Source organism: Eretmochelys imbricata, chromosome 3 (assembly GCF_965152235.1).
Source record: "Eretmochelys imbricata isolate rEreImb1 chromosome 3, rEreImb1.hap1, whole genome shotgun sequence".
Classification (NCBI taxonomy): Eukaryota; Metazoa; Chordata; order Testudines; family Cheloniidae; genus Eretmochelys; species Eretmochelys imbricata.
This window is the reverse complement of record NC_135574.1, coordinates 147,204,708-147,225,505: the sequence shown is the minus strand read 5'-3', so window position 1 is coordinate 147,225,505 and position 20,798 is coordinate 147,204,708. Positions and strand designations below refer to the sequence as shown.

At 42.8% G+C, this 20,798-nt stretch overlaps 1 protein-coding gene across 1 annotated transcript in view; it reads right to left on the bottom strand.

Annotated features, from left to right (window-relative positions):
• Window positions 1-20,798, bottom strand: part of LTBP1 (latent transforming growth factor beta binding protein 1) — a 375,845-nt gene that overhangs the window by 63,241 nt on the left and 291,806 nt on the right. Inside the window, exons 24-25 of the mRNA XM_077812182.1 lie at window positions 15,414-15,539; window positions 6,456-6,599 (exon numbers count right to left, since the gene is read on the bottom strand). Of these exons, the coding sequence (XP_077668308.1) occupies window positions 6,456-6,599; window positions 15,414-15,539 (270 nt within the window). The remainder of the gene's footprint in view (window positions 1-6,455; window positions 6,600-15,413; window positions 15,540-20,798) is intronic.

Here is a 20,798-nt window from a genome sequence, read left to right as displayed (position 1 = left end):
ACAGATTTTCCTTCTGAAGAGGTCCAGTTATTTGGCCTCTCGTTTCTTGGGAGAGGGCCCCTGGTAGCCCTGGAGTTCACGCTGATTGGCCACGTCCACTACCAGGGAGTTCAGCTGGGGGTGCGTGTAAAGATGTTCATACCCCTTTAAGGGGATAAAGTATCTCCACTCATACCTCTTGACGGTAGGCAGCAATGAGGACGGGGGTCTGTCACAGGGTCTTCGTGGCATCGCTGATGGTTTTAATCAGTGACAGCGCAATACGGGATTGTCCTTTTGTTGAAAGAATGTCCTCCACCACCTCCTCAGGTTTAATGTTCAGGTTCTGGGCCACCCGTCTCAGCAGCTGCTGTAGGACCCTGCTGTCCCCTGAGGCTTGAGCAGTTGCTGATCCAGCCACTGCCTCATCCGGAGATGAGGAGGACAAGATGGCGGCCGGTACCGGAGCCTGTTCCCTGCCCTCAGCCCCTCTGGAGTCCCTAGGAGCGAGGAACACTGGAGCCGCAGCTGGTGCTGTAGTCAGTGTCACTGGCGGTGCCCTGGTTGGTGACACGGGCAGTGCCAACGATTGAGCTGCGATCAGTGCCGAGGATGGTGCAGGAATCAGTGCTGAGATTGTCGACGTCGCAGTCGGTGCCGAGATCGTTGATGTCAGTACAGCTCCGGATGGGTCCCCTGCAGTGGTGCGGAGGGCATGTGTGGTGGCCCAAAGGACCCCGAGGTCACTGAGGCTGGTCTGGAATCCTGGCTCTGCCCCCTGGTTCTGGTGATAGGCCCAGGGGGTCCAGAAGGGCCACTGAGGAGCCTGCCACTGTCCCAGCCACTGTGCTGGGTAGGGTTGTCAGTTATGGTGGGAGCGGGATCTTATGCTCCTACTGGAGCGCGACGACTCCGCTTCCGACTCCAAGGTCTCTGACTGCGAAGACCACAGAGGAGCGGAGCCACTTGATGCCAGTGAGCGATGCCAACTGGAATACCAGAGCAGCTCCCCAACATGGGCCACTGGTGCTGAAGGTTGGCATGCAGGGGATGATATCCTCATTGCTACCATCTTTGCCAGCTTGCCCACAGAGTGGATTGGGCCAGGAACTGGTGCCAGAAACCTCTTCTGCCTTGGAGGGGAGGGTGGCGCTGTCAGCGCCAGGAGGTCCGATGCCACTTCAAATGTTTCCGGCATGGAGGGAAACTGTAGGTCCTCGTGGCGACAGATTGGTGAACGGTGCTTGGTGGGTAGTGACTGACCTATCAGGGATCGATTTATCTTGTCTCATCTAGACAAGGTAAATCGATCCCCAAATCGACGCCTGTACTCCACCTCAGTAGGAGGAGTAAGCAGAGTTGACGGGGGAGCTGCCGTGGTTGACTCGCCGCCGTGAGGACGGCCAGGTAACTCGAACTAAGATACTTCGACTTCAGCTATGCAAATAGCGTAGCGGAAGTTGCGTATCTTAGTTCGAACCACACCCCCACCCCCAATGTAGACCAGGCCTTTGAGGAGTCCTTCCTCGGCTACAGCTCATGTGTCAACAGTGCCAGAGCACTGTGCACCGAGGAGACGGCACTTGGGACCGGGTCCGCAAAGCTGGGGTCTGTCTGAAACCAAAGTGCTGCCTCCATAAGCAGAACTCAGAGGCGCTGTTCTCTGTCCTTGAGTGTCCTGGGGCAAAACCCTCTACAGATTTTACAACCGTCCCCAAGGTGACCCTCCCTGAGACACATGAAGCACAAAGTGTGTGGGTCACTTCTCGGCATAAAACTGCCACAGTCAGAGCACGGCTTAAAGCTCGGGGACCAAAGCATACCCCAGAGCTGGAGAAAGCGTGGGGGGGGGCGACCCCCAAAGGAAACTTATGAGAGAAAACTATCTACACTAACTAAACTACTACTGAATTTAACTATATACACTTGATACTGTGAAGCATGCACTTGTCGAGGCAAGAGCAACGGGGAGTTCCAGCTAGCCATCACAGGTGGTAAGAAGCAACTGAGGGGGGTTGGGTCAGCAGGGCACTATATTGAGTGCCATGAGGGTGCGACTCCAGGGGGCGTCCAAGCTGACCCTAAGGATACTGCTAAGGGGAAAAATCTTCCAGCTCTCATGCATGCAGCGCGCACACAACTGATTGGAATTGACATGAACAAGCACTCGAAGAAGAACTATATATTTCAATAAAAATTATTTGGTAGTAATGACAGTACGAAAGGTCTCCCTTGAAACGTAAAGACATACAATTTAGATTTGGGTACCAGACTCAGTCTAGTGTCTAATAAACAATGCAGATTACAAAAGCCACCAAGAATAGTTTGACATCATTGGCAGTCTCTGTTCAAGAAAGGCCCAAGACTGAGGAGCACAGATGTTATTATTCAGGAATGATCAGAATAACCAACTTTAATATCAGATGTTTGTGAGCTGCTTCACAGTTAATAGCGTAGAAACAGATGATCCTATTAGACACCCTTATGACTCTTTTCTGTGTCATCTTCTCCTGATCTCCCCCCAAAAATCTCCTCTTAACTTTCCCCCTAAGAATCCCAGCTTTCCAACTCTATTAGCTATATATTTGTTTTTCTACCCTTGAAGTTTCATGAGTTTTTGCATCATAAATTTGTAACTGGTCTTTGGTGAGGCTACATTTTTATAGAACTGGTCCAGGAGTAAACATATTATATTTTGGATGCCAAAACAGCACACTTTTTATTTCATGAATACTGGTAATCCACTGTTCTGAATGCCCCAGTAATTGAGCACATTATCTTAAATACTGAGGTGAGAAAAAGATGGAGTTGCAGCCTAAGGTCTCGATCCTTCAACTGCATCTGCACAGGTGGATCCAGGGGCCTGTGCAGAGTCATATTGACTTCAGCGGTCAGGGCTGCACCTGAATTAAAGCCATGGCAGGATGGGGGTACAAAATAAAGAAAAGAGAAACAGGTGCTTTGAAACCTGCGCATTCGATTTTTTGTTAAATTTATTTTGTATTGAATTGAAATGAATACTGGAAGACAACAAGATGGCTGGAACTAAGGAGACGAATGTTCATATACTGACAGCATCATTTCAGGACATAGCAAATAATAGATGAATTTCTGCCAAATAAAAGGAAAGCTCTAGGTCCCCCGTGGTGAATAAAGAGAAGTGTGAACATACAAAGGGAACAGCCTTTAACAACATGTGAAAAAGTCCCTGAATTAAAGTTATGCTTCAGTTATGCCTTGCCCCTACCTTCAGTAGAAATGGCATCCCACTTCTCTTTAGTAGAGTGGAAATGGGATGACATTTCTCTATGTGCAAAATAGCACACATGTATAAAAACAAATATGCAAAGGCTGAATACATCTGTAAGATTTGCATGTTAATGTTTACAACAGTATAAGGCAGACAAGATATTTTTCTCTGCATGCAGGTAAAATGAGGCACAAGCCCATGTTGGGGGTGATATGGGAGCACACAGCAGGAGCTCCCAGAAGCACGGTGCCTGACTCAGGCATGTGGCGTGCCAAAGCTCTAGGAAGCATGGCCGTTGCATCATCCTTTGCACAAGTGTAGCATGAACTCCATCACCACCTTGGTGTGGCTGGTGCTAGGTGGAAGGATGTGGCATTGGCCCTGCACCCTTTGGGCAGCGTAGCACTGCTGTCGTAGCTAGGCTTGCAGATTCCTTCTATTCTGGGGAAAACAACAACTAGACTGAGCCCAGTCCCTGCGCAAGAGGAAAGGCTGTTTGTGCTCTCCTCTGCCTTACACACTCATGCAAGGGTCAGCCACAACCTGGCATTTAGCCATTAATTTTCAGCATGAAATGAAAACAAAGAAGAGGTAGGTAGGTTAAAGAAAAACAAACACATTGTAAACTCCATAAGAGTTTTCCAAAACCTACAGGTGCAGTAGGTAATATTACCACTTCACAGTTTGTTTGGGTGATCAGTTCCTAGGATCTTCAGACTCTGAGATAGAACCCATTTGAGCTCAATGAGAAAAGAGTTTGCTACCAGGCTATCCAGAAAAGTGAATGCTTTGTCTCTTATACAGTATACAAAGTAATATCCTGTCCAATGAAACACTGATTGTAGGAAGTGTTTTTTTCCTTCAGTTGTGCAAGCAAACAGAGATAAAAGAATGGTAAGATGTCCCGTCCTTCACAATGTACATCAGCTTATAGTGTTCCCTGGTAACAGATAGGTTCCCTTATTCCATTAGTCAAATAATATAGTGTGTAGGGATCCTACTGGGCTCTAATTTCCATACTGTCTGGTCTCCTATATGAGATCTTCCTCCATAATGAACCTTAATATAGGAAAGAAAATGATTAAGTATGTGTTTTGTTAGTGCCCAAAGAAGGGGTCCATATTGAGATGAAAAAAGTTTTTCTCTTCCAAACTGAACACAAATGAAGTGCCCATTCATGATGCCAAACTGAGACACCACTTGCTGTAGACTGTACAGATGTTCACAATATGATCATGCATGCTTGCTGGACTTTGTGGGCTTTCCTTTCCCTCAGCAATAAATGATAATAGGATACATCCATGAACTCTGCTTGGCTTCTTGGGCTTGGCTTCCCCTCTGTTGGAATCAGATGACCTGCTGGGCTTCTTGGGAATGGCTCCTTCTTGATGTGACTCTGCTAGGTCTTAGTTCATTTTTGACTGGGGAAAAAATAGTTAAAATCTCGCAAGTGTCATCTTATTTGGCACCAAAATGAGATGGCACTCATAGCTGGCTGTAGATCTTTGTAATATGATTTACCCTCTTCTTTTTGCATGCTTTGATCAGCAGTGAAATAGTTAACAATGTTGTCATTTATGTTATCATCATTAGATATCAGTATTGAGATGAGGCCCCTTGAGATGAAAGTATACTGCAGTTTGCTTCCTCACAAGTAAGTAAATGGCAATACTGCTGTGTATTCTTCTTCTAAACCAGCAATTCTCCAGAGTTTTCATTCCTTCAACCTCTTCATAAGGTGAGGTCCTCAGTCTAACCCATTGCCATTGGTTCACAGTTCATTTTATTATGTAGCTGTTTCACAGACAGTGTTGCAGTACCAATGTGCTTCCCTGTGCAAGTACATCTCAGGAAATGTTGCAGAACAAAATACTGAAGAAAGCATATACAAATTAAGTAGGAATCTGTGAATAAATTACAAAGAGTTTGTAGCTCTGATTCTTTAAAAAGAAGAATTTGCCTCTTACGTGTTGCACAAAAGAGAACTTGATCTATTATTAGGAAGGTAAAAAGGCACTATGTTCAGTGAGCCAAATCCTGGTTCCATTTGAGTCACCAGGAGTTTTGCCTTGTTCAAAAGATTTGGAAAGATGGGAGACAGGATGAAATTTCCAGGGCCTCCTGAATTATGTAGACTGGAATTGATAGTACAGCAAGTTATTCTAAAGCTATTCAGTAGCTAGTTCAGCCTGCAATGTAAACCTAAAATATATTTGTTTGTTTGGGGGAGAAGCTCATGTAAATCAATTTGCCAATCTCTTAGTCTCTACTCCCCCTTATCCTGGACCTGTTCCTCTCCCCAGACTGGAGCTGTGTAGCCCACTTGGAGGCAACTTTCTGAGAGAGAGAGTCCTAAGATAATTTTTAAGTTAGTGTTTGTAGTAGCATCCCTAATGTGTTAAGACACTGAATAACATAAGAGAAAGGCGCAGTGGCTGCTCTGAAAGGCTCACAATCTAAAAAGACAGATCAAGAGTAAAAAAACAGGGGCAGGAGGCGAGAGTACAACCCACAAGTAACGTGGACAAGGTGACTGGCCATGTCTTCATGAGCCTAATATTTTGGGGATTTTTCAAACTAGATAAACAAATTGCCACTCAACTATTTACTTTTGTAAGTTCTTCTGTTAATATTCAATAATAAGCCTGGGTTACCATATACAAATTTTGCTCTCAACATTACATTTCCTTCAACCTTATCCAGATACCAGTAGTTATCTATATCAATTTTAAAAAAAATTATTTTAAATCTCATGTGCTGTAGCCTTCATTTCACTGCCAAAGATGAACATTGACATCACCACCTCAGCATGGTACACATCATGAGAAACAATGTTCCACAAACCACACTGTGTGAAAAAAGGCCCGGCTAATCAGAGCTCTGAGATTGCCTCTTGTACAAAAATTAAAGGCATCTATGCCATATTTTTGTTGTTTATGATTTATAGCATGCTCAAGAATAACAGAACCAAAAGCACACATAGCTTATTATATTACTATGCTTTAAAAAGGGGTCTAAAATACACTATTTCTTTAGAAAACAGTGATTTAACTACAGCAATAAATAAAATCCAAATTTACCCAATTTTCATTGTAACTCTTAACACCCCCCCCCCTTTTTTTTTTTTTACAGCCTGTCACAATTTTTTATCCTTGCTGTTATTCAGGAGGATGCGCATTTCTTATGCTTTGTATTATGTCTGCAAGCAAAGCCACTGGTATTTTACCTGTTGATGTGCGGAAGCGACATTGTCCAGTCATTGGATCATACTCCTGGTTTTCATCGGAACAGAGACACAGGAAGGTGCCTTCTACATTTTCACAGAGGGCTTCACCACATACCCCACTCAGCATTTCACATTCATTCACATCTGGAGAATGAAGCATAAATTGATTCAGACGTGTTCTCCATCACTGACAGCTCTTTATATTACCTGCTCTATCTGTCCCAATATTGTCTGCAGAAAAAGAAAGGCGATCCCCGAGGAACAATCAATACCTGACTACTACTTAAGTGGACTCCTAAGGAAATTAGTTTGTCTGAGGAGATAAAGGCCATTGAAAAAACAGTAAAATTATAAAATGCCAGTGTTGATTTTAAGGTAGACCAGAGTCCTAACTTTTTTATTCTCCTTCTCCCTCATCCCCATTTCTTACAATGTAAGATATTGACTCCTTTTGAGCTATGTTTGCTATTACCAGAACAGCAGGAAACCCACCAGTATTTATTTGTTTTTATTTAACAGATATTGTGCCAAAACTTACTGTCATTCTTTCAAAGGTCAGTGAAATCAAAGAGTTCAACAGGTAGAAGATGACAGGATTTAGGCCCTGGTATATAAACAGAATTCTCTTCTCCCCACACCCTGAAAAACTGCCTTCCTGCAGCATGTTCTTTTTGTCCTCTAAACCCATTTTTGTAATAGACTCCTCACCCACAAAACCCTATAGGTTGCTCTGGAGCCCAGAAACATTATTCTGGTATCACCTAGTGAAGACCCTGTGGAGCAATGCAAGTCTCCTCTTCCACAGTAAGGGCTGGGTCCCACGGTACTCTCAATTGCAGTTGGCCTGGGACCAAAAAACATTCCATGAATCCTAAACTTGGCTCCCAACACTTCTTACCTCATCTAAATACTATGAAAAGTTGCCATTTGAAAGGAGAGTTGTCTATGGTTTGAATGACACGGAATTACCAAAAAGCTCAGCACTGGCTTAACTCTGCTCCCACTGAAATCTATCGGGGTTTTACATCTGACTGTCCACAATACAGCACATCCACTAACTACATAACTGTAAAATTATTACATTATTTTTCATAATTTATACATTTATTTTTTGTATATTTAATTGACAATATACAGTATAATATTTGTAGCAAAGCATATTGGGTCTTTTTTTATCCACCAAAATAAAAATGTAGCCATATAATATACTACACTACTGATTTTATATGTTTTTATCTTATCTGGATCAGCTAACTTGACACTTTCTAAATTCATTTAATTAATTATTTTATTTTGTTTGCTGCATATCAAGAAGTTCAAAGTCTTCTTTCGGGAACACTGTTTACAAAGTATGCAAACACATATTTACCATAAAAAATGTTTTTGGTAGACCGTTTACATCAAAATCATTTATAAGCATGTTTGAATACTTTCAACATCTCCTATAATCTCATTATCACATATCCAAGTCAGCAAAACTGTGAGGTTCTTCCACAGGGCAGAATCCCATTCATTTTACGAACAGCCAGAAACAAAAAGCTTCCACAAACTTTCTTTACTTCTTCTTCTCTTCCTTACTTTCCCACCTGAATTTGCCTTAGTATTTGAAAAGTCATTATATGCAAAATATTACACACAAACCACTGATTGTGACATTACAAAAGAAAAGCAAATATCAACACAGCGCCATATGGGACAGCTTGTATTTAGGATTGGCAGTATTCAATTTTGATTTTTTTTCTAATGTCAATGAGTAATATCAATGAGTAATTTTTATTTTTTTCTGATTTTTAACTATTTTTATAGTTGCCAGAAATTAAGGTGGGGTGGGGGTCGGGTTGGGTTTAGGGCTGACAGCAGGGGTGCTGAGAGTTCCCCGCACTGACAGCGGGGCTGCAGGGGCCCCCTGCACAGCTGCGGGGCCCAAGCTGAGGGGGAGGCTGTGAGCCTGGCCCAGCGGAGTAGAGATACTAGCCAGGACTGCAAGGGGCTGTGAGGTACTGCTGCACAGTTCCTGACCAGGGATGGCTCCCACACTCCTGGCAGGTGAGTGAGAGAGTGGGGTCATGACAGCAGAAGTCTCCCTGCACAGCTACAGGACTGGTGACATCTGATCCCTCCAGGCACAAGGTGAGGGAAGGTCGTGTTCTTGATAGAGACAGCAGAGACCCCCGGCCAGGGCCACAAGGACAAGTCCCTGGCCATGGGGGAGGCCACCCAGCTGCAGATGGCTCCTGGCCAGGGACGGAGCCATTCATCAGCAGGGTGGCCTCCCTCATGGCTGGGGCCTCAGTCTCCCTCTTCTCACAAACTAGCCTGGGATCTCTGCTCTGCCCTGCCAGGACCACAGCCTTCCTCACACCTTGCGCCTGCAGTGATCAGGTGCCATCGGCCATGCGGCACCAGAGAGAGACCCCTGCAGCTCCACCATCACCGGAGTGAGGGAGCAGGTCCATAACAGTAGGGCTGCAGTTGCACTGCTGCAGGGTTGGTGACACCCGATCCCTGCAGGTTGCACTCCTGTTACCGACAGTTTTACCATTGATTTCAGGATGTTTATCAACATCTATCTATTTAAACTGAATCCTGCTAAGCCTATTTCCATTAGTTCAAATAGGCTTAATTTCTCTGAGTTTATGTTTCATACCACTGGGAAAAAAAACCCCATCACTCCCATAGAATTAATTTTGCAAGAATTTATTTCCTTTCAATTCAATCACTAAAATTAAAGAAATCACAAGTTGAAGCAACACTGGCATTCACATCAGATGAAGGGCCCCATCAAGGAAAGCATCTCTATTCAGCATAGCACCCAAGTATGTGCTTAAGACAATGGGATTTAAGAGTGTCCTTAAGTGATGAACTGAAGCATGTGCTTAAGTGCTTTCCTGAATTGGGATCTCAAGTTAACATGCCTTACCACCCAAACATCAGAAAACCAAACAGACTCAGACTCCTCACCTGCACAACAAAATCCCTTTCCTTTCCACCATGTAGCCACCTGCAAAGCATACATCCAATTCTCCAGAATTGTGCACATATGCACTAACTTAACTGTGCCCTCAGAACCTGTAAGGTAATCATTACTTTTGCCAGTAAAACTCTATACATTGGTTACATCATTTTTCTGAGGCCAGGTTTGGGTGTTGCATATTTGGGTATGATAGTGAGGAACTGGATATATCCATCCCCCAGCTCCTGGAGCAGCCCAGTCTGTCTTCCTGGAGCCTTGTGCTGAACACAACCGTGGAGGACGGCAGGTGGTAACAAAAAAGAGAAATAGCTCATGGAATACGAGAGCTCTAGGTATTCTGGGCATTACTAGAATAGGTTATGCCAAATTAGGAGGATCATTTAGAATGTTTTACATATAAATTCCCAGCTAGCTCACTTGGGAGACATTATCAGAGTGTGCATGTTTAGTCTGGAGTTCGTAGGAGCTGTATTTGTCTAGCTAAAGGGAGCTGAACAAAGGTGAGGGCTGTCAGGACCATATTTGTAAAAGAGCATTTTAAAGTATTTGTTTTCTAAAAGATTTAGTAACACTGGCAGAGGAAACATTATAGAAAACTCCCTTTGCCCAGGAAGAGATAGTGTGCAGAAATTGGAAACTCAATGAAATCATTTGTTTGTTTAAGACAGGGATTTTACCCCCACTGTAATTTAAATTCTCAATGCAATCTGTACTATGTAGTCACTACTAACACCTCCATCATTCTGTAGGTAACCACAGACTTCTACAAGTTGGCAACACCCACTTATTATAAAATAAACTATATAAAATCAAGGAAATACTCATTGCTTCATGACTGATGGGCTATACTGTGCAAATGACCCCTATTCAGAATACAGAGCTTAGCTGGGCTCTGAACCTGCAAACGCTTATGCATCTGCTTCATTTTAAGCACCTTTAGGGTCTCAACAAGGTCAAACAGGCCAAACTAGAAGTTGCAGTCACAGAAAAACTAAAGCAAACTTTCAACATGTTGTTTAATAATAACTCCCCCCACCCCCAATCATTAACTAAGAAACAGACAGATATTTGCTTTAAAAAGCATTTATGCATTCTTATTTTTAGAGTCAGCTCCTACTCCTATTGAAGTCATTAGGAATTTTTGCCATTGATGTGAGTGATATCAGGAGTTATCCATATACCATATAACCAGTAACCTCTCTCTCAGGTTTCTATCAGTAAAGAGTTAAAAATCAGAACTCTTTACGAATTATAACTGTATTCCACAAATTAAATCATGTGAAAGAGAATGCACAACAGTAAAGGTCTTTTTTCTATTTCTACTAATCCTTAGAGAAATAAAGTACAAACTAAGTTGAAAAGGCCTATTGACAGCTTGTAGCAGAATCTGATAAAAGCCATAAACTGAACAGTCATGATGCAGTTCTAATGAAGTACAAACTGTGTACAAAGGCCAATCTGTTTTAAGAACAGTTCATAGGGCCAGATCCATCCACTGCAGTGGAGGGAGAGCACAACATAAGAATGGCTATACTGGGTCAGATCAATGGTCCATCTAGCCCAGAGGTTCTCAACCTTATTCTTGCAGAGGCCCACCCCAATAGGCTATAAAAACTCCACGGCCCACCTGTGCCACAACAACTGGTTTTCTGCATATAAAAGCCAGGGCCAGCGTTAAGGGGTAGCAAGCAGGGCAATTACCTAAGGCCCCATGCCACGGGTCCCCCAAGAAGCTACATTGCTCAGGCTTCAGCCCTGTGTGGTGGGGCTCAAGGCCCCAGGTTTCAGCCCAATGTGATGGGGCTTTGGCATTCTGCCCTGGGCTCCAGGGAGTCTAATGCTGGCCCTGCTTGGCGGACCTCCTGAAACCTCTCGCAGCCCCGCAGGGCGCCGCGGGCCCCTGGTTGAGAACCACTGATCTAGCCCAGTATCCTGTCTTCTGAGAGTAGCCAGTGAGTGCCAGGTGCTTCAGAGGGAATGAACAGAACAGGGCTATTATCAAGTGACCCATCCCTTGTCAATCAGTTCCAGCTTCTGGCAGTCAAAGCATGGGGTTGTGTCCCTGACCGTATTGGCCAATAGCCACTGATGGACTTATTCTCCAGAGCTGGCACTAGGCCCCATAAGCAGACTAAGCAACTGCTTGAGGCTCTGAGCAGTTCAAGAGCCCTCCCAATTCGCTTTTTATTATAAGAACTTGCTTGTTTTACTATTGTGAGGGAGGGCAAAAATATTCCTGCTTAGGGCCCCCAATGGGCTAGCACTGGCTCTGCTATCCTCTATGAATTTATCGAACTCTTTTTTGAACCCAGATATATTTCTGACTTTCACAACATCCACTGGCAACAAGTGCCACAAATTGACTGCATGTTGTGTGAAGAAGTACTTCCTCTGGTTTGTTTTAAACTTGCTGCCTCTGAATAAACATGGGGAAATAGTTTTACTTTGTGTAATGCATAGACAAACCTCACCCATTTATTCTTTTACGTAGTTGCTGATCCATGATAGGACCTTTCCTCTTATCTCATTACTGCTTAGTTTGCTAAAGAGCCTTTGGTGAGGCACCTTGTCAAAGACTTTCTGAAAGTCTAAATACACTGTATCAACTGGATCACCTTTGTCCACATGCTCATTCACACCCTCAGAGAATTCCAATAGATTGTTAAAGCACGATTTTCCTTTACAAAAACTGTATTGACTTTTCCTCAATGTATTATGTTCATTTATGTGTCTGATAATTCTGTTCTTTACTGTAGCTTCAGCCAATTTGCCTGGTACTGAAGCTAGGCTTACAGCCTGTAATAGCCAGGATTGCTCTGAAGCCTTTTTTAAAAATTGCCATTACATTAGCTATCCTCCAGTCATCTGGTACAGAGGCTGCTTTAAAACTGCTATTACCACAGTTAATAGTTCTACAATTTCATATTTGAGTTCCTTTACAACTCTTGGGTGAACATCATCTGGTCCTAGCCACTTATTACCATTTAATTTAACAATTTATTCCCAAAACTCCTCTATTGACACCTCAATCTGGGACAGTTCTTCATATTTGTCACCTAAAAAGAATGGCTCAGCTGTGGGAATCTTCCTCATATCCTCTGCAGTGAAGACCAATGCAAATAATTCGTTTAGCTTCTGTGCAACAGCTGTGTCTTCCCTGGGTGCTCCTTTAGCACCTCAATCATCCAGTGGCTTCCTGCTTCTGATGTACATAAAGAATTTTTTTTTCCATTAATTTTTGTGTCTTTTGCTAGTTGTTCTTCAAATTCTTTTTTGGCCTGTCTAATTATATTTTTACCTTTCACTTGCCAGAATTTATACTCCTTTCTATTTTCCTCCGTAGGATTTCACTTCCAATTTTAAAGGATGTCTGTGTCTCTGTCTATTTTACTCTGTCATTTAGCCATGGTGGCATTTTTGTTTGTTTGTTTTTAACTTGGGGGTATACATTTAGTTTGAGATGCGATTATGTTGTTTTTAGATAGTTTCCATGCAGCTTGCAGGCATATTTTATTATTGTGACTGTTCCTTTTAGTTTCTGTTTAACTAGCCTCCTCATTTTTGTGTTTGAAGTTAAATGCTATTGTGATGGGTTTCTTTGGTATTTTCCTCCCCTACAAGGAGGAAATGTAATTTAATTGCATTACAGTAGCTATTACTGAGTGGTTCAGCTAAATTCACCTCTTGAACCAAATTCTGTGCTCCACTTAGAGGATTAAATCAAGAATTGCCTCTCCCCTTAGGGCAGGGGTAGGCAAACTTTTTGGCTGGAGGGCCACATCTGGGAACAGAAATTGTATGGCAGGCCATGAATGCTCACAAAATTGGGGTTGGGGTGAGGGAGGGGGCTCTGGTTGGGGGTATGGGCTCCAGGGTGGGGCCAGAAATGACGAGTTCAGGGTGCGGGAGGGAGCTCCGGTCTGGGGGGGGGGAGCGCGGTGCGGGGGCAGGTGCTCCGGCTGGGGGAGCAGGCTCTGTAGTGGGGCTGGGGATGAGGAGTTTGGAGAGCAGGAGGGTGCTCCAGGCTGGGAGCGAGGGGTTCAGAGAGTGGGAGGGGGATCAGGGCTGGGGCAGGGGATTGGGGCATGGGGAGAGGCTCAGGGGTGCAGGCTCCGGGTGGCTCTTAGTTCAAGTGGCTCCCGGAAGCAGCGGCATGTCTCTTCTCCGGCTCGGACACGGAGGCGTGGCCGGCAGCTCTGCATGCTGCCCCATCCACAGGCACCGCTCCTGCAGCTCTCAATGGGAGCTGCGGGGGCGGTGCTTGGGGTGGGGGCAGCGTGCAGAGCGGAGCCCCTTGGCTTCCCCTACATGTAGGAGCTAGAGAGGGGCCATGCAGCTGCTTCCGGGAGCTGCGTGGAGCAGCCTCCCACCCTGCTCCCCGGCTGGAGCGACGGAACGGGGCAAGCCCCAGACTCCGCTCACCAGCAGAAGCTCGAGGGCCAGATTAAAATAGCTGGCAGGCTGGATCTGGCCCACGGGCTGTAGTTTGCCCACCTCTGCCTTAGGGGTTTGCAGGACTAGCTTCTCCAAGAAGCAGTCGTTAATAGTATCTAGAAATTTTGTCTCTGCATCCCCCCCTGAGGTGACATGTACCCAGTCAATATGGGAATAATTCAAATCCCCCACTATTATTGAGTTTTCTGTTTGTGTAGCCTCTTGACAAGGGGGGGGCTTGTTGCTTATGCCTCCCTAATTTTATGTCCATTATTGTTCTAATACTGGCCTTGGTTCCCATCATCTGGGAATAGTTGGACACCATGAACTCTGGCCACATTCCCTTATCCCATATTATGTTAGGGCTGCAATGGATGGGTGGCACAGGAGCCAGCTATGCTGGCTTTATGGCTTCTGTGGATTTCCCTCCAGCGATGGATAGATTTCGGTCCTAAGGAATCCCCTCCAAGGCTCTCTTTGTGCTGCCTGCCTGAGTTAGGTGAAGGGAGTGCTGTGAATCCGGTCCATCACACTGAAATGAATTTCAAAAGGAGCACTGGCTCTCTCTGTAGTGGTGCTCCCACACCAGATGTTAAGAGTAGCAAATGTCGCATTTCAATGAAAAATAATTTAAGGTCTAAAACTCTGTTTTTCTTTTTAAATATGGGTCAGAATACTCAGCACCTTGCAAGCTGAGCCCTAAAAGTGGACCAGAAGAATTTTTCAGTAAAACCATTTTTTACTGAATATATATAAAAAAATTATTTTTACCACTCTTTCATTCCCCTCTGTTTTCATTCAGCGTAGTGTTACTGGCAAATGTCTTTCATCCTGAATCTAGTTTGAAGAAATTCCTTAACGAATACCTTTTGTTGATCTGGTATTAATTTTATATTAGAAACTTGTGGTGTTCAGGTCCAACCACCACTATTAACAACAGATTTGGAAATCTATTACTCACTAGAGAAATCTACAATATTTACACATTTATGGAATTCTCACATCTTTTCACAGTGATAGGTGTCTTTCCTGGAGCTTGAAGGTAATGTTAAAACCTGTTCAAACACAATGTTTCTAAGGAGGTGTGCTGTTTAATTCAGACAGGCTGTACCACACACCAGACTATATTTCCTGTAGGAGGTAGTACAGAGTTCTGGCTAGTCAACTAAGAGACTAAACAGATGTTGCATTTAAATAAGCTGAAGTATTAAATTCAATCCATTATGATTTATATTTGTGAATGGCTTGACATTTGCAGAAATAGTGGGGTTTTTTTTAAATAGATAAAATGAGTGGCGCAGCTTATTTGCTGTTGGTTTCCACTCCAACCTTAAAAACAGATTCTCCTTTAACAGATACACAGTAAGTACCCACATGGTATACAGGGTTTAGAGAGCAAGACATATTTGAGTCCTATGTTACTCAGAAATGGTGCAATTTAACATAAAATGATGGAAGACAAAATAATTTTATGAAGAAATAAATTCTTTTTAAATCAGTTTTTCATCACTGAGGTGATGCAGTACTGATTATAAAATCTAAAAACTCACCCACACACCCTTGCCCATCCTGTGGGTCCTGATACCCCTGGTAACAAAGGCAGCGGTAGGAACCAGGTGTATTTTCACAGAACCCATGACTGCCACATAGAGTGCTGTTAACACATTCATCAACATCTGGAAATAAGACATTTTAACATCAGACAGACATAATATACAAAGGCAGTTTGACAGGTAGACAATTACATCTCTACAAGTAGATACAGTTAGTGTATCTGTAGATTTTAAGGGAAACAAATACAAAGGACAAGAAATAAAATATTACTGGTCAGATAATATTCTACAGATAATTAACTTATGAGCATCTATAAGTACATTTTTCTAGAACAATATAATAATAGTGATGTACATACATGCTTCAGATTTACTCTACTATAACAGCTGCATGCAGATAGACAAACACTGAAACAACAACTTCCTAAATTTAATTTTACGCAAGCCTGGCAAATTCTAGCCATCTCCCTCTCCACAATATTAGAGCTTGATCCAACAAAAATCACCGTAAATAATACAATTCTTGTAAATGGAGTCTCTCTTTTAGTGTTTTCTATGGTGTCCATCATTTTAGTGTTAAATAGTAAACAATATTGGTAAAGTTCACGCCTGTGGAGAAAGCCAACACACGGAGGCCCCAATTCAGCAACGCACATAAATGTATTTAAGTCCCATTGAAATCAATGGAACATAAGCATATGCTTTTCAGCGCATAAGTGGGACTTACAGAGTAGCACAGACCTTATGTTGGGCTTCTGCACAAGTGCCAGTAGCAAGGATTTGCAGATTGGGCCTTTAGGCACTAATTCTGTAGATTTATACACATGAACAGCCCTTACTCAGGTCTGTCAAGTTTTTAAGGTGCAGAAGTATTTTCAGAATTGAGGTCTTAGTGTGTAGCTCCTATTTCTGGTTTGTTGCCCGCCCTAGTGAGCATCCTAGAGTACCGTGCTGAGTAAGTCTGCTCTTCTGACTGACTCAATTGCCACGTCAGCCTATAAAGAGTCTGCTTGTGGCAGAGAGCAGTCTGTTGTTATAAGTGTATTATGAATACTGTGAATATATTATTTTAATCTCCATTCAAAATAAGACCTAAAACCGAAGTCCTGACCACTTGTGGTCATTAAAAATCTCATGGCATGTTTTTCAGGAGTAAGAATGTTAACCCCAGTATCCTGGCTAAATCCCAGTTTGGGTTATTACATTTTGCCATCTTAAATCACCCCTGCAATTTCAAATGGAGAAGTTATTTCTGCATTCCATTTCTAAAAGCTATTGTAAATGTTGAGTAGTGATGCTGTCCACTGTGGAACACCTTCAGTGTTTTGCTGCTGAGGTGGCTGCATTTCAGTGGTGAACCAAGTGATTCTTTTTACTTTATAAAATGCACCAAGTTTAGACTGTAGCTGTATGTGAAATTAGTTGTGCACATTAAAGCATACAGAAACTGAGAAAAAGTAAATTACAGAAGGATTCCAAGAAAAAAAACCCTGGGAATGGAGATTCAACATCTCATTCCCAACCAACCTCATACTGATGGCACCTATACTCATTCTTGCCATCTCTACTAAAGGCTTTACATATTCATTCTGCTGGAAAGTTGACAGAACAGAACTTTGAACCACACCATATAAGACAACCCTTCGGACAGATGAGCATTTCCACAATGCTACTCTTTGGTATTTCTCAGAAAGGAAAGAATGGAGACATTCAAGTGCAGCTCTGTCTACCTCTCCCAGTGTTTGGAGCTGTGTCAACAACACCTCATCATTTACAATACCAAATGCCTAAAAGAATCAGGAAAGACATGCCTTGTTCATCTCCTGAAAGAGGTCATTGAGCAATGATATCAATGACTTCTCTTAAAAATACCCAGATCTAAAGTCCAATTGAAAGGGGTCAAGGAAATCTAAGGTCTCTGAATCACTTGGTCACTGCCCCTCAATGGCTGCTTAAATTTTGGTAGCCTTTCACTCATAGGCCCAGACTTCCCCTCTGCCCCGTGGGTGCTTGATCCCCCCACCCCTGGCCCCGCCCCTGCCTGCCCCAATTCCACCCCCTTCCCCCAAGTCCCCACCCCTGCCCCACCTCTTTACTGCCTCCTCCCGAGAGTGCACCACGTCCCCACTCCTCCCTCTCCCTCCCTGAAAGTCCTACACGCTGCCAAACAGCTGTTAGGTGGCGGGTAGGAAGTGCTGAGAGGGGGAGGAGCAGGGACGCTATGCTCGAGGGAGGAGGAGAGGTTGGGGGTGGGGGGAGCTTGGCTGCTGGTGGGTGTGGAGCACCTGCTAATTCTTCCCCATGGGTGCTCCAGCCCCGCAGCACCCATGGAGTTGGCGCCTATGTTTTCACTGCCTGCCTACCGCAGCAGCACTACCCAGAATCTCTGCAGTGCTACAGGCTACGGTTCTACCCAACACACCCATCCCACTCATAGCCCCACTCCTGTCCCCATGCAGAGTCTTGTGAAGGAGTACTTGGAGAACAGCCTTTGGTTGTCTGCCTCAGATGGTGTTCTAAAGGAATTTTCCCTCAGCTGGAACTAGGGCCTTCAGAGCCTCTCTATGCTGTTCTGGCCTCTTTACACAGCATAAAGGGACTGGACCAGGGGGGAAGAGTCTCCCTCATATACTTCTAAGGCCAGAAGGGATTACTCTGATCATCTAGTCTGACCTCCTGTATAACACAGGTCATAGAACTTCACCCAGTGATTCCTCCATCAAGCCCAATACATTGTGGTGGAACTAGAACATATCTTTTAGAAAGACACCTAATCTTGTTTTAAAGACTCCAAGTGGTGGAGAATTTATCACTTTCTCTCCTAAGCCGTTCTGTTTAATTATCCTCTCTATTAATGTATATAAAACTTATGTAAAAATGTGTAAAATATATACTTATGTTAATGCAAAATTTCCAACATTGCACTGAAATTTAGAAATATTTTTCTTGTTATATTTATTATTGTATTTGGTATAATTTTTTTCACTTGTAGCTTGGATTGCCACAAGAATATTTTACTATTAAAGGTAATATTACTTGGAAACATGCAATGATAAAACTTTTATCAGTGGTTAGTAAATGATTGATTTTTGCCAATACATGTTCTTTTAATATAATTCTTTTTATCTTGATTTATTAAACAGATCAAGGAAAAATACTGCAGTAATTAATCTTGAAAATGGTTATTTGTCTTTGGTGAAGAATACAATCATTAATACATTTATCTCACAGGAACTGAATGTGATAATGGGAATGGGCTGTCAAATAATTGGTTATTGAACTGTTCAACATCACAAAAAAAAATCAGTAAAATTAACAGAGCAGTAAGAGTAGCCAATACGTGTATCTGTATTATAGTATTAAAGAAACATTATCAAGGCTGAGAGGTCAAAAACTTGTCTTGGATTCCAAATACTTCCATCTCCTAACCAATCACCACAACTATAGGACAATTATTATTAAAAAGCAAAAGCAAGTGTACTATGAGAGACCCAGGATACCTGCACTTATGGATGCACTTTTCTGACTGTCTCCTCTTGCTACTCAGAATAAGATCTTATTTTATTCATTAACCTTATATTGTGGTTTGCAGAGTTTTGTACATGTGGACACAGAGAACGGTTATGATCCTGCACTCTTTATTCAGACAAAACTTCCATTCAGATCAAATGAGAATTCCGTCTGAGTAAGGAATATAGGATTGAGAGCCAAGTGTATAAGACAATACAAAGCAATGCATTGCATATATTTCCAGTGGCCAATTACAATTTAATAACAGGGATTCCTGAGCCACAGAACACAGTTATTCTATTAAAAGTCTACACAGAGAAGACAAGAACTAGGAATTTAAAATTATATAAATTACAGTATCCTTTTCTCGTAATAGCTATATATTAAAGAAAACAGATGGGAAAGGATCATATAAGTCTGTTCTCAAAAGGTAAAGTGAGGTCATTGACTGAAAAGCAGCAGAAACAAAATCCATCATTGCAACAAGTGTCCTAATTAAATATATAACACATCCACAGAGGATGATTTTGTTTTTAAAAGTACACAGTCTGAACACGACTGACTCATACAGTGAGTGACTGGGAACCTACAGAGAGGGTCCAAGCACCAAATATTTTTCCTTGTCTAGACAGCTCACTCAAAGGCCTCCTGTTTTACAGCCGGAAAGGGCATTTGTTGCTTTAATCACCCTGTAAAGTATGTGACTTGTAATGGGCAAACATCTTGCTACATGGAGACAAAAGTGGGGGAACATACTAAGATAGCATATGTCTGTACAATTAAAATGTAGCTTTGTGATTATGATATATTTCAAAATCTAATGCCAGTTCTGCATTTCTTAATCAAAACTCCTACTGATCTGAAATCAGTAAGAGTTTTACCTGAATAATGAGTACAGGACTGAGGCCTGAATAACTAGGATCTTAAAAGGAATGCCTCAAATCAGCAAAACATTTAAGTATGTACTTAAGTCTATACCTATTCAGCAAAGCACTTGAATCCAAATTAAGGGAAACATTGCTTTCAGGAAAGCACCTAAAGATGTGATTAACTTTAGGTATCTGCCTAAATTGCACTGAATTCTATTCAGATTGTAAGTTTTCCAGGGCGGGGACTGTTTCCTTCTACATGCTTGTACAGTATAGTGCTTAGCACAAAAGGCCCCAATATTGGCTGAGACCTTTAGGTACTTCCATAATACTCCTAATAAATAACAATAATAGTAATGATGAGGGGGAAGTCAGAATAACTAGGATTTTGAATCTAGTGTTTAGATGGCCACGTGAAGTATTGCTGGGTGGCTATTCCATGTGGTGATGGTGATTTGCACCTCCAGCTTAAGGAAGAGGTTTCTCTGTTTTCCATTCAAGTTCTGGGTCACTGCTTTAGCCTCAGGGTCAGGGTGGATACATTATGGCTAGGAACCCAATCTGTCTACTTCAGGACATGTGAGAGGGCTGTTGAAGCTTGCTAGGAAACTATTAAGCGTTCACCAAAAGGTGGCCCATTTTGGAAAGTGCCATGAATTTATTTTGGGTTTACTTTTGACAGGTCAAGGATGGAGTTTCCAACTTCACTGTAGAATATTTAAGTTGGGGGTCTAGCATGCCTGTGATGATGGCCTCTGCACACTACATTGGAGGAATTCACTTGCACATTTAGTGGACCATACCATGGCTCCAGAGGAGTGCCAGAGTTCCTGCTCCTCCTTCCCAAAACCTCCTTCTCTTCCCAGCAAGGGCACAGTTAAGGTTGTGATGTGTGGTCTATGGTGAACAATGGCTATGCAAAGTAGTAAGGTGTCTGGATGGAGGGATAGAAATTATGTATTTTTCATCACTTAACTTCTCATTTCCCCAATGTTGAGGTTTA